This window comes from Nansenia antarctica (genome assembly GCF_963989245.1).
Source record: "Nansenia antarctica genome assembly, chromosome: 2".
NCBI classification, from domain to species: domain Eukaryota; kingdom Metazoa; phylum Chordata; class Actinopteri; order Argentiniformes; family Microstomatidae; genus Nansenia; species Nansenia antarctica.
Window position 1 is genome coordinate 83,599,458 of NC_137675.1, and position 14,298 is coordinate 83,613,755.

At 46.2% G+C, this 14,298-nt stretch overlaps 1 protein-coding gene across 1 annotated transcript; it reads right to left on the reverse strand.

Moving 5' to 3' along the window:
- Window positions 1-11,911: 11,911 nt before the first annotated feature.
- Window positions 11,912-14,082, reverse strand: hoxb2a (homeobox B2a; the record flags this gene model as incomplete). The annotated part of the gene is made up of 2 exons (XM_080524137.1): window positions 13,653-14,082; window positions 11,912-12,648 (listed from the first exon to the last, which is right to left on the reverse strand). Exons 1-2 carry the CDS (start codon window positions 14,074-14,076, stop codon window positions 11,912-11,914), a joined length of 1,161 nt encoding a protein of 386 aa, XP_080380263.1. The 5' UTR covers window positions 14,077-14,082.
- Window positions 14,083-14,298: the final 216 nt, after the last annotated feature.

Consider the following 14,298-nt stretch of genomic DNA (forward strand, 5'->3'; position numbering starts at 1 on the left):
CCACAGACTGTTTCAAACTCTTTGTCATGGCAGCGGGTCAGAGCATGAGCAGCTACTGCTTCACACAGACGTTCGCTGGCTGTCTCGTGGCAAAACGCTGCTGCGGCTCTATGAATTGCGCATCGAGGTGTTTGCTTTCCTGACAGAAAACGACCACCCTCTTGCAGCCCTGTTTGAGGATGCAGTGTGGGTTGCGCAGCTGGCATATCTTGCTGATGTCTTCACTAAGCTGAATGAGCTCAACCTTTCACTTCAGGGCAAGTACTCACACATCCTTAACATGTATGACAAAGTGAATGGATTCATAAAGAAGGTTAAATTATGGGAGAGGAAATGTAAGGATGGAGATGTGAGCTGTTTCCCACTGCTTGATGGCCATCTCGCCACCACTGATGCTGACAGAGGTCCTGTGGTGAAAATAGTTAAAGCACATCTGTCCAAACTTGACACTGACTTCAACCAGTACTTTCATGACATTGAAACAAAGTCAGAAAAACTGGACTGGGTGAGGAACCCATTCAGAGTGAATGACAGGAGCAGCAGCAGCCTTCCTGCAAGCCTGCAGGAAAATCTGATGGACATGTCCTCTGATCGTGGGTTGAAGATGGCACATGCTGACAAGTCATTGACAGAGTTTTGGTGTGATGTTGAAAAGGAATATCCAGTGCTGGGAAAGTGTGCATTGAATGAACTTTTGCCTTTTGGATCTACATATATGTGTGAAGTGACCTTCTCAGCTTTGACCCACATCAAAACCAAGCCCAGGAACAGACTGAGTGTGGAGAGCAGCCTGGTGACTGCTGTTGCCACACTGCCTCCAGAACTGTCAAAGCTTATAAAAGAGAAGCAACCTCAAGTGTCTCATTAAAGCTCAACTGATGAAAAAAAGAATTGCAACTGCTACTGGGTGAGTCTATTTTTCACAATGGTGTAAATATCTATGTATTAAAGGGGAGTGGTTCAAATGATTTCATTAATAATCAGTAGAGTTAGATAAGAAGTTTAAGTGTGTGTGTGTGTGTGTGTGTGTGTGTGTGTGTGTGTGTGTGTGTGTGTGTGTGTGTGATACGTTTTATCCTGTCTCATCTTGTCTGTTTCCTCTCCCCATCAGTCAAGACTCTGGGATGAGAAAATTATGACATCACTGCACCTCAGACAGAAGCCAAAGAGGAGCAGGAGAAAGGGAAAAGAAACAGATATCAAATCAAATTCATTATTATTTATTATTTATTTTTCTATTTTCAGTGAGTGTGTGGGCATTAGGGGTGTAAATCACCAGCTTCATCACGATACGATATTATATCGATTTGTTTGTATGACGATACAATGTTTGACGATATCACAATGTCAGTCACGATACGATTTCGATTCGATTCGATTCAAGATCGATATGACGATATGATCGATATGACGCGATATCATATGCCAATCTAACACAATTATCAATTGTAATAAGTGGTAATTAACATACAGCTCATTAACATACACACACACACACACACAGGTTCAGAGAGACATCCAGTCACACACGCACACACACACACACACACACACACACGTCCACACACGTGTCACACACGTCCAGCAGGTCTGATATTGGTCTGAATGGATTCGCCTCGAAGAGTAGATGTTAAAAAATATATTTGGTGTCCAAAACGGTCAATGTATTCGGCCATTAGACTCCCGTTAGACGCACTCTCATTAGACGCACTCACACAAGCCGAACATTTCCGAAGATCACCGGAGATTGCCGAACGCGAGAGGAGGAGGAGCCGAGAAGTGGAGCCGAGCCGGTAGACAGTCACACACGGAGAATGCGAGTCACACATTGCGAACGCGAGTATGTTACCTTTCCTGGTTCAGAGAGACTTACTGTCTCTCATCAAAAATGAAAAACATTCGTATCTTTTTCAAGTCTCTCTCTCTCTCTGCGCGCATAAGATGACGATATAGATCGATGTTTTTACATTGCATCGATGTAATCAGATCGTTAGTCAATGAATCGATGCATCGATGTGAATCGATGTATCGTTACACCCCTAGTGGGCATGTGGTAACAATTAACCATTGAGGTGGCCAGGTGGCACATGTATTGGCCAATTAGCTCATGTAGTCTAATTTTGAATGGCAATGTTTTGAAATGGCAAACATGTGACTTTATGTCAGATTGTTGTGTGCAGAAAACCGTGTTCAGTGCATTTAAAAAGTGCCATTTTGAATAGCAAAATGTGTGTAAAGCAGAAAATGTGTTTAGAGTTTTGGAGACATGAGAAGAGGTTTTGCTCTCTGTGTGTCAGTAATAAATGTTATATTTGCAAGTTAGAGTTTAATTGATTTTTTTGGGAAATAATCAACACGCATGAGTGAGGGGGTACTTCTGGCATGGCAAAACAGCTCAAGGGGTACACAAGACAAAAAAGGTTGGGAACCACTGCTCTACACTACGCCGCTGATCTGAACATGTCTGTCTGTAGATTCCAACCTCATTCTCAACCTCAAATCTCGAAAAATAAAACAGTTGGATTTGATCATGACCCCCTCGTAACCCCTTGAGTCCGTGGCACTGGGCACCCTACACCCGGCTTTAGCCATCTGTCCTAACGTGACTCGTGAGACACTTTCAAAGGGTCTGTCAAGCCTGGGCTAAGTGTGTGTGTCGTGTCCCTGTCAGAGAGTGGACAGGCCACATCCCGACACCTCGACCCGGGTGGTTCTGATAAACCGCCGGCCCGTTCTGCTGAAGTGCGGATTGTCGCAGGGCCAAAGCCTCTAAGCGCTCTTGTCATCGGATCCTTCGGATCTCTCTTCCCCTACCCACCGCCGCCTCCGCCGCCGCCGCCTTTTCCCCGGGACCGTCTGAGCGCGCTCAGAAGCTTTTAGGTAGTCACATGACCCTCCCCGCCTAGGCCATTACCACATTCCTGGAACTGGCTCTTGTCTTTTTCCCGAAAAGCTGGGAATGCGATAGGTTAGGAGTGCGTGGAACGTGATAGGCTGCTAGGAGAGAGAGAGAGAGAGAGAGAGAGAGAGAGAGAGAGAGAGAGAGAGAGAGAGACAGACAGACAGAGAGAGAGAGAGAGACAGAGAGAGAGAGAGAGATTCCCCTGCCGACTGCGGAGGAGGCGCAGATATTACATTAAGGAGGAACCTCTCCAGACCAGGAAACAAACAAGACAGGAGGGGCGAGACACGCTAGAGTGGGCTGGGAGGTGAAGTCTCATGTGTCTCAACGTGTGGGTTCTTTGTTTGAACTTCCTGTTGCTTTTTGTGGGTAATGTAATTATGGATCAGGGGTTTTTCACTGGGTCACGTTCAGCGGCCCTGAATAGGAGAATCTCTGGGCCAAGTTTTTTTCACCTGGAAAGGAAACACTCCTGGCCCTAAAGATAATCACATACAAGTAGTATTATGGACGTTTCTTGTACATCGTAGGAGTTTAGGGCAAAGAAAACATAGTTTTCTGTTCCTTCGGATATGGACGCCCATATGGGGGTGTTATGTTGGATGAGGTAATTTCCTGTGCGGCCCAGGTGGCGAATGAGGTGCTGATGGAGGTGACTATTCTGGCTCACCAGTAGCCTGGTTCTAGACCACAGGATGTGACACACACACACACACACACACATACACACACCAGTAGCAGGGTTCTAGACCACAGGATGTGACACACACACACACACCCACACACCAGTAGCATGGTTCTCGACCACACACACACACACACACACACACACACACACACACACTGAGACGAGGTGTTGGCAGCCATTTTGGATGACATCAGACAAGACAACGTGTGGGCAGCCATATTGGTCCGGACCACTCTCTACCACATTAGCTCTGTCTTATCTGGGAGGAAGCATCTCTGATAAGGCTGAAAAGTTATCTGGCTGTCAACCAACCTTATCGCCCCACATTGGCACCTGCACGGCCCGTAGTGTGTTTGTTCACTCACCCAGGGGAGGCTGGTGGAGGTAGAAATCGGAGGACGGGGCTCATTGCAAAGCATGGAATGGAATGAGGAATGGTATCAAACATGCGTTACACTGAGTCCGTCATGCAATTCCTACCTTCACCAGCCTCCCCTGGTGCTATACTGCTATAAAACTAATTTCGACAACCTTGATTGTGTGGCAATAAAATGACCTTGTAACATTCCCTTTTGGAACCCAGATCATATCAAAGTTACCCTACTACACCATGTAATCATATGCAGTTTTAATTAGTTGGGTGAACATTGTATAATTACATTATTGTTATTACATTACTCTTATTACAATGTAATTACACATGGACAGTAAGCAACATGGAATAAAGTTGATTAGATAGGTGAGATAAGTTACAGTAGCTCATTAGATAGGTTCATTAGGTACTTTTCTCTTTTCTTGTACAGATATGGTTTTATTATGAGTGATTACATCTTTGCTGTAAAACACTACTGTGCAACCACTTTCTGTTAGGGCAAGTAAGGTGTTTGTATATCAGGGGAGGCTGGTGGAGGTAGAAATCAGAGGACGGGCTCATTTTAACGCACGTAACAGAATGAGGAATGGTGTCAAATGATACCATTCCACCCGCCACTGTTGTGTTCATATACTGTCCCAGTATGCAACTGAGATAGTTCAGTGAAGCATTCTATTGGCCGTGAACAGATGGCCTTAGCTTAGCTCCTGTAGCCAATGCCCAGGCTTCAGTTCAGCATTCTAATCACGGCGTTGTGGCTCTATGACAACGCGGGTTCAAACCCTAGTCAATCACACTGATGAGTGTGTCCCAATGAGTGTGTTCTAAAACTGCCATCCCCCCTTTCCATCCCTTATGTAATTGTATCAATGAAGGTCGTATTACTGCTATTTCAACATTTAGTTTTGCGCATATTGAGTAAAATACTGTGGGGTGGGCGAGGGGGCACGCATACATGCAAAGACATTTTTACCAAGTCACTGACACTGAAGTCACTGACGCTGTGGGGATGCTAAAATTGTCCCCATATGATAAAATCCACCATCCCCCCTGATTTTCTTTTACAACTTGAGTACTGACTGTACCACACATGGCTGTTACAGTGTATAGCCCCTTTTCCACTATCGTGCCAGCCCGGGTCGACCCGGGCTGGCCTGCTTCTTTGGCGCTTTTCCATTTGTCGGCCCGGGTCGGGTCGGCTCGGTTCGGGTCGCTTCTTTAGCTACCCTTCTTAACCAGGAACCAAATTTAGACCCGGAACCTTTTTGCCATGCTGCGTGTGACGTGTGACGTAAGACTCCAGAGAGCTTCAGTGGGGATCAGGGGAGGCTGGTGGAGGTAGACATCGGAGGACGGGCTCAGTGTAATGCATGGAACGGAATAGGAAATGGAATGGGAAATAGTATCAAAGACGTGTTTTTTTTTCAATACCATTCCTGATTCCGTTCCGTGTATTACAACGAGTCCGTCCACCGATTCCTACCTCCCCCAGTCTCGACTGATGGCTTCCTATTCTACATCCCAGCAGGTTGGTAAGGTATGAGTGTCTGTCTGTGGTTTAAAACGGCGAGTTGTCAGGGTGTTAAATACATTTATATCTGCGACGTCGTGAGCATTTCACCTTACTGAATATAATAATAGACAGCCATTTAGCTGACGCTTTTATCCAAAGCGACTTTTTTATGGTGCCGGCAGGAATCGAACCCACAACCTAAGCGTTGTTAGCGCCGTGCTCTACCAACATTTGAATATACCTCCGAGCCCCCTGGGTCTGAACTTCCTTTCCTTGTGACCTCTTTGTGTGACCTCTCTCTCTCTCTCTGAGCCAATCAGACACATTAGGGCAGACACTCAAAACCCCCATTCATCAATGTGATTGGCTCAGTCCAACGCCCTGCTCCTCCCCCCGTCTGTAGCACATACCTATGTAAACATCCTATCGGAAAATCACCACGACGACGGGATGAAAACAAAATTAATAAAATTCTCTCCGGGCTCCACCCTCACCCCGCCTCCCTCCCACCCACCCACCCTCCCCGCCCGGCTGTACACCTTCCAAGACAAACATCTCACCAGAACTTCCCCAGCGAGATGGCCGCCGCGTCGCCCCCCCCCCCCCTGCTCGACCGCGAGACGTAAACAAACGTCTTCTCCTGATTGTGGATAGTAGCAGCGATGGTGATTGGGAGAGGAGAGGAGAGGAGAGAGAGCACACACCGAACTGATAAAACAACACCGCTGCCTCGGCGGTTGGCGCGAGTCCAAGGAAAGCAAATCCAGTCAGATAAGCTGGGAGACACACCTCAGGAGCGACCCGGGCCCCCGTAGTACATAAGCCCTATCAGCGGCGCGTAGCTTCCTGCACCCCTCGGCCGTGTTGACGTCGATAGGAGAGTGGCCTCTCTGGCCCTCACGGCTTCTGTTCTGCTGCGGTCCCTCAGGGGCTCAGTGGGTAGCGGGTAGAGCGTGGCGCTAACGCTAACGCTTAGGTTGTGGGTTCGATTCCCGCTGGGACCATATATACTGGGAAAATGTATGCACTCGCTGCAGTGTAAGTCACTTAAAGTGGATAAAAGCGTCAGCTAAAGGGCGTGTATATTTTGATATTGTTGTCTAAACAACCAGCCGTCTAGCCACATCGTCTCACCTGCGCCTTCGATACGTTGTGTGTGTGTGTGTGTGTGTGTGTGTGTGTGTGTGTGTGTGTGTGTGTGGTGGAGGAGGAGGAAAGGACTCTGGTCTTGTCTGGACTCTCTGTTGTTTTGGAATGAGAAGGTGACGGAACGTTACTATGGCTACTCCTGGGGAGGCTGGTGGAGGTAGAAATCATTGGAGTGTTCCACGGGTTCATTGTGACGCATGGAATGGAGGAACTCGGAATGGTAGCGAACACGCGTTTCATTCCAACACATCACATTCCATTCCAGGCATTACAATGAGCCCGTCCTCCGATTTCTACCTCCATCAGCCTCCCCCCTGGATGGCTACGTACACCGGGGAGCCACGAGAGCTGCTGTTATCCAGCTGGAGGCGACTGTAATATAAACGTGTTGAGTAGAGCAGGTGTGTGTGTCCGTCATGTAGAATAAGACGTTTCTATCTGTAGTGTTGTGATGGTTTTGCCTTACCGAACACACCCTGGACCGGAGCCAACGTGACCCCGATACTTCAGCGGTTACCTCGACGACAGAGCTGTTGAATTGATGGAGGGATCTGTTTCCACCAAACCACCACTCCCTTTGACCCTCTCACACACAGACACACACACACACACACACACACACACACACACACAACCTACACTGGCGATATTAAAAAAACGAGCCCATTCATTCCACGGTGGTGGTGGGTGGTGAAAAACGCCCAGTCCATCACCGGTGGCCGACTCCCGCTGCCTTCGAGGTCCTCCAGTGCAGGCATGGCGGTGTCTGCGGAGGGCGCGAGGCATCGGTAGGGAGACCTCTCACCCCCTCTCACCCCCTCTCACCCCCCAGCCACGGGCTGTTGGCCCTCCGCCCATCCGGGGGGCGGTACAGGAGTCTACGTTCCCGCACCAGCAGGCCCAGGAACAGCTTCCTCCCTGCAGCTGTTACTCGGCTGAACTCAGAATCCCGCCGGTAGCACCCCCCCACCCCTCTCCCAGCTGCCCCCCCCCCTACATGATGAACATTGACCCCCAGTATCAGTGTACCCCCCCACCCATACCTCTACTGGCTGCACACTCAGGACTTTAGCTCACGTTTAGCTTTTGCACCACTGCCTGTTTACAAATACCATAATTATTATATTGGTCTCTAATTATACATCTTACATATACATTTTTACATTTACATTTACATGTTTGGCATTTAGCAGACGCCTTAAATGCCTAAATGCCGCTGCCCCCCCCCCCTGACCTGACCCCTATCTATCTACCCTCCCTCCACCCCCACCCAGAGAGCTTTGGACTGTCTGGATATGAACACTTGAACACTTGATCTCTGCACTTTATATTTATATTATCTATGACTCTTGCACTTTGATGTTGGTTTGCACTGTCTTGTCCTGTCTTGCACCTGTCCTGCTGTAAACCGTGCCCCACTGTCCCAAACCAAATTCCTAACATGTTTACATGTCATGGCAATAAAGTCTTCTGATTCTGATTCTGATTCTGATTCCAAAGCAGCTTACAATCAATACATTTGACTAAGCAAGTGAATCATCAATCCACCAGTCGTAGCAGGAAGAGTAATCTAGCTCAGGCCCGGGGCCATTGGCAGTCTCAGTGATAGAAGGATTTATTTATTTATTTATTTTGTATATATAGACACTGGAGAACAGAGAAACAGTACAAGGGGGGCAGGAGAAGTCATAGGGGACACAGTAAAGGGGAAAAGCGGGTGTCTCAGGAGTGCTGGGGGGTAGTACATGTCTCAGGAGGAGCAGTTAAAGTGTAACCTGAAGAGATGGGCTAGAGATGGGTCTTCAGTATGTTACATATATGTAACATACCTCAAGATCTATTGTTCAACTTTACATATCATATTGATATTCATCTCATGTATATTCACTTGTTATATTCATTTATTTATACTGACTGTAATACCTCATACTGTAATACCACTGTCTACAACATCATGTCTTTTTGCACTATCATGCCTCTATTTGCTATCTGGTTAGATGCCAAAAAACATTTTGTTGTCTCAGTACTTGTGCTATGACAATAAAGTTGAATCTAATCTAATCTAATGTAATCTAATTTGAATGTTGAATTGATTCCCACATGTCAGTAGTAGGTCTGGGGGTCTGGGACAGAGACGGACCTCGGGGTAGCATCGATCAGGTGGTCTGTCTCTCATACTGGGAGGAAGTCGAGGCTGACTGCTGATAGGCACACGGTGAGGGTCTACACACACACACACACACACACACACACACACACTGACACAATCACACACACACACACACACACACACACACACACAATCACACTCACATACACAGACACACACACACAGACACACTCACATACACACAGAATCACACACACACACACACACACACACACACACACACAGAATCACACACACACAGAATCACACACACACAGAATCACACACACACACACGCACAGATAAACACAGATACAGATGCACACCAATACACACATGCACATGGATGCACACATGTATACACACACACTCACACACACACACACAGAAAAACACAAGCACACACACACAGAGACACACAAGCACACACACACATACAAGCACACACACACACACACACACACATACAAGCACACATACACACACAAGCACACACACAAACACACACACACACACACAACCTTGGCTGAACCCTCCCCTGGAGACCGTCGACTCCAAAGGTCCGTGACCCGGTTCTGTAGGCCAGTTTCCTCTCCTTAAACTGGATCCTTGTCACACTGGGGAGCCATTACGGCTCTGCTGGGGCCCGCGGAGGGCCTGCTGTGTCCACACCAGCAGCAGAGTACATGGGGGTCAGGCAGTGCAGAGAACCAGAGACCAGAAGTTGCGATATACAACGCTAGTAGTAATCAAAAACACAAGTAAAACAAATCACATGCTTGGAGTGTGTAACTTAGTTTGCTGTGTGTTGATAGGCTTAATTGGACCTTCTGTGGAATCAGCACCTCTGTTGCACAGCACCTCTCACCTTCTTTCCATAATGATAGCCATGTTTCATCAATATTTCATAATAATAAGTGTGTGTGTGTGTGTGTGTGTGTGTGTGTGTGTGTGTGTGTGTGTGTGTGTGTGTGTGTGTGTTTAATAAAGGAAACCCCCAGCTATTTTCTGTAAGTACTATGTTGAAGGGGGGGAACCCACCAGACAGAGTTATGTAATGAAAACACAGTGGTAGTGCATTATAAGATAAAGGCTAGCCCTTGTGATTATGGAGAGGTGGTAGACAGGAGGGGGGTGGAGGGGGGGGGGGGGGCAGACAGGCAGGAGAGGGCTTATTGGTACAGTCATCTGTGATGTGTAGTTCAGATAGATGGATATGGCTGAGGTAGAGAGGACATCCATTTAGACCAGAACTGGATTAATGTCATCAAAGATGTGTATTTAAATAGGTTACTTGCACAGTTGAAATGTCTAACATTGGTCTGTTACCAGTGCATCAGTTATGAGGATTATTATCATGATAGTAATTTTATGATAATAAAACAAATAAAAATACATAATAATAATATAATTATCAATTTCTGTCTTTGTAGCCTATCTATTGATAGAATTACATATCAAACTTTCTTTTGGAAGAAACATCTAATAAGGCACCATACCGTTTTAATAATAACATCTGGATATTATTCTGAATAAATATTCCCAGGTCCTATATGATTTATAAATGTGAAACACAGCACATTGATTATAGAATAACTCCCTTCTTTCTCCCTCTATAACCGGTGGTAAACCGTTATCACTGTAGATGTAGCAAGTAGCATCCTTGTGCAGTAGCCACATTGACCAAACGGTCTATAATGGCTGCCATGTTATTGTTCATATCGTCCATTGTGTGTCTCAGCGCCATTTTGCATCAGCACAGCTATAGCACAGCCATGAGCCCCGGGTGGAGCTGGATCCCCTCGCTGGCTCGGCTAGACGACAATGCGCCACTTTTCCATCGGGCTAGACACAAACAATAACTTGGGCATTGTGTTCTGTATCGGTTCTTGATAATAGACCTCTGGTTTATCTGGGTTCTTTTAGAGTCTAAACCAAACACATTCGTCTTATGATAATATAGGTCGTAGGCATTGCATTGTGTTCATTTTTCATAAAGAATGCACATGAAGATTGGAATTGTCCCGGTGTTGAGTTGTCCCAACAAATGGAAGCTTATTGGAAGATTATAGCTTAAGAAACCAATTGCATAATAGGCTACCTAAATATAGACACTAGTGTTGTATTCATCTGTATCCCAAAAAACAAAACGAACAGTCTTTTAAAACCTTTCGATGACAGTAAACACTGTGGAGAGGAATCCCATAAAAATGACAGCATGATAATAATAATAATAATAATAATAATAATAGTAATAATAATAATATTATATTATATATTATCATATAATCATCATCATAATAATAATAATAACTATAATTGGCAGAATTGTAACTTCTGTACTGTAACACATTATAGGCTATTCGTTGTATAGCATTAGCCAGCTGTCATTCTCTAAAGCAAAACATCCCAAGCAAATATTCTCTTGCAATATAATATATTTATTGCTCTCTTAAATATTAAAAAGTATATTATTACCCGCTATAATAAATAACATATCATATCAATTGCATTAATTTCACCTCCTTGTCCTCATTGGATAATCAAAAACACTTAGGCCACCTTATAAATGTTTGTTTTTATTTCAACTATGAAAATAATGTACAATAAATAATTTGAAATTTACTATTAAAGAATCTCAATAAATAAACTAGTTCTAAAACTCATCAACAGGAACAACGCCCGTCTCGAGAGAATTTCTAAAAGCAGTCCAGTTATCCATTATATACATATACATTTCCTGAGAATTCATCGATTGAGCTGCACTGAAATATTTAGAAATATGAAGGAGTCCGTAAATTAGAGATGCTACAGCAAATTAAATCCAGAAAACAAAAAGGTAGTAAATACCTGAAATGTGGACATGGGGGAGTCCATATGTGATTTCGATAGAGTAAACCCAAAATGATACTGCCAGAAAGAGGACACAATTCGCTCCGTTACCGTCTCAGCCTCTGAACTATGTTAAATCTTCAAAATAAACCCACAATGAAGGAAATTATTTTCTCATAAACGTTTCAGGAATGTTGCCGAGAAGCATTCATCATAACACTGTACCACGGTGAGCCACCTCCTCAATTCGATTGTTCATAAACGTTCTTGTTGTTGTTGTTGTTGTCCTTGACATTATTTTGTCGTTAGAACTGTAAATGTTGTAAATCTATGGTACAAAGTGTACTCGTGAATAGGTCAAAGTCTTCCTCGGAGAAATCTACCGGGCTGTCCAACGAGCTCTGCAAGCTGGGCGATAAAGCGTCCGAGATCTGGAGGCAGGAGTCAGCAGTAAAGAAATGTAAATCGGGCAGAGCGGTGGAGACGTCCTGCTGCTCCGAGAACGAATGGTCCGGGCCAGATGCGCGTCCCTCTCCCATTGTCGCGGGGTTATCTGCAGTGGGCGTAGGGAACGGGGGGGACCGCGCTGCTGTGTCAGAGATGGATGTGCTCTCCCGGCCGCTCAGCTGCCCGTCCTCGGGCGTGGGTTGGTTATTGTCACTGCTGCCGGTCGTGTAGGAGGCGGCTGAGTTGCAGGTCTCCCCCTCGGAGGCAGAGGCAGCGGACCCGGAGGCTTCCAGGGGTTGGCTCGAGTAAGGCGAGGAGGCGTCGGCCCCTTCCAGGGGCTCGAACCCGCCAGGGTCGCCCTCTTGGCCTTCCCTGTGGGGCGTCGTTTGCCGCTTGTGCTTCATCCTCCGGTTCTGGAACCACACTTTGACCTGCCGCTCCGTTAGATCCAAAAGCGCCGCGATCTCCACCCGCCGGGGCCGGCAGAGGTACTTGTTGAAGTGGAACTCCTTCTCCAGCTCCAGGAGCTGTGTGTTGGTGTAGGCAGTCCTCAGCCTCCTGGATCCGCTGCCGTTGTCCAGCCCGCCGTGAGCCTCTGTAAAAGCCAGGACATGTACATAAATAAGTCCAAAGTATCACGTTAATGGTGTTGAGTTGACACATTTGGCACGCCAGTGAAAACCCCATAAAAATGAACAAGGGCGTTTCAAAAATCCCAATAATAGCCCCTTGTATGCTAGTGTCAATGGCTGCAGTAGCCCTCTTATGCTTCTCTGATGTCAGTGGATCAGGTTGAGCACAGTACACGCGTTATTCCTCCAAGACCCATATTTTGTTTTGTCCCACTGCCTCCACATTATATAGTGACATCCAACATGGCGACCATACAGCAGCAGCCCCGAGATGTGGTTATGAATATATATCATTAAGACAGCGCTGACACTGACTGCGATTAAATCGTTATTCTAGGGACAAGATTTGCAATCTGTATATCTTGTGAAATGCAACTTTATCTTCACAGATACCCCCCAACACATCCACTCTTTTTTTTTCTCTCTTTTTTTTTACGCACAGAATATGATGGCCACCTACAAAGCATTACAAATACCTTTGCAGTGTATAGCAATGCATTTGTATCTATCTCAATATGTATCTTGCAGAAATCAACACGCATTATGCATGCACCTTTGGTGTTACAGTGAAATGCAATCGAAGGATCTTAGATAATGTTGGTGATGACATGGTTATGTGTGTAAATAGCGCATACAAAACAGGGACTGCAGCAATGATGCGGTCCTTAACAGTGACTCCCATACTCCCTAACACTGCTCACTGACTACAGAAACAAACGCATTACATCATCTTGTTCTTTAGTCAATATCAATATAAAGATGAAAACAGCCTTTAAAACGATGGCATGCAAAGATTGTGAAAGCATACAGCCTCCCAATACTTTCCCTTAGTGAGGTGCATGCAGTGATGAGGAACCATGCAATGGAACCATGCAAATAGAAGAAGAAAGAAAAAAAAATATGGAAAAGGAAAAAAGAAAGGTGCCATAATAATGGATAGCCCTGTCTCTCCCCGTCATGTACCGACCTGTCGGTGATTCTAGCCCCGCTGTTGCGTAACCGGACGACGCAGGCGAGGGTGAGGAGGAGGCGACGGTGGCAGTCCCAGGTTTGGGGCACTTCTTCGCCGATTTCTTCTCCTTCATCCAGGGGAACTCGTGTGCCAGCGGGCCGGCCGCTCTCTGCGGCGGGGCTGCAGGGCCCTGCTGCGGGTGCGACGTCCGGAGCTGGAGGCCATTGGAGACTCGTTTTTGGCTCCTTGGTCGCGCCTGGCTGCTTGTGCAGGGACTCAGGCTGGGGATGGTGTGCTCGAAAGGAGGAGGAATTACTGTCGAGTCCTTGATTGATGAAGTTTGAAATGACTCCAGGACAGCGGGGAAAGACGTCAGGCACTCAGCGAGGGAAGGCTGGCTGTTTATGAACCCCATCTCCCTCTCAAATTCAAAATTCATAGCTTCTCCTGGTCCAGCGAGCGGACGGCGAGACGCAAAAACGAGTAAAAAATAAAAAACAAAAAAACGCGGTATTATTAGCTCGCCCCGCTAAGGCGTATTTGCGGGCTTTAATAATTGTGTATATTGGTGATATTACTAGCGTATGGGGACCTTGGTCTGCTAAACTGAAGACTATGGGCGAAATTGCAGCCAATTCCTGGTCACGTGACCAATAACAGC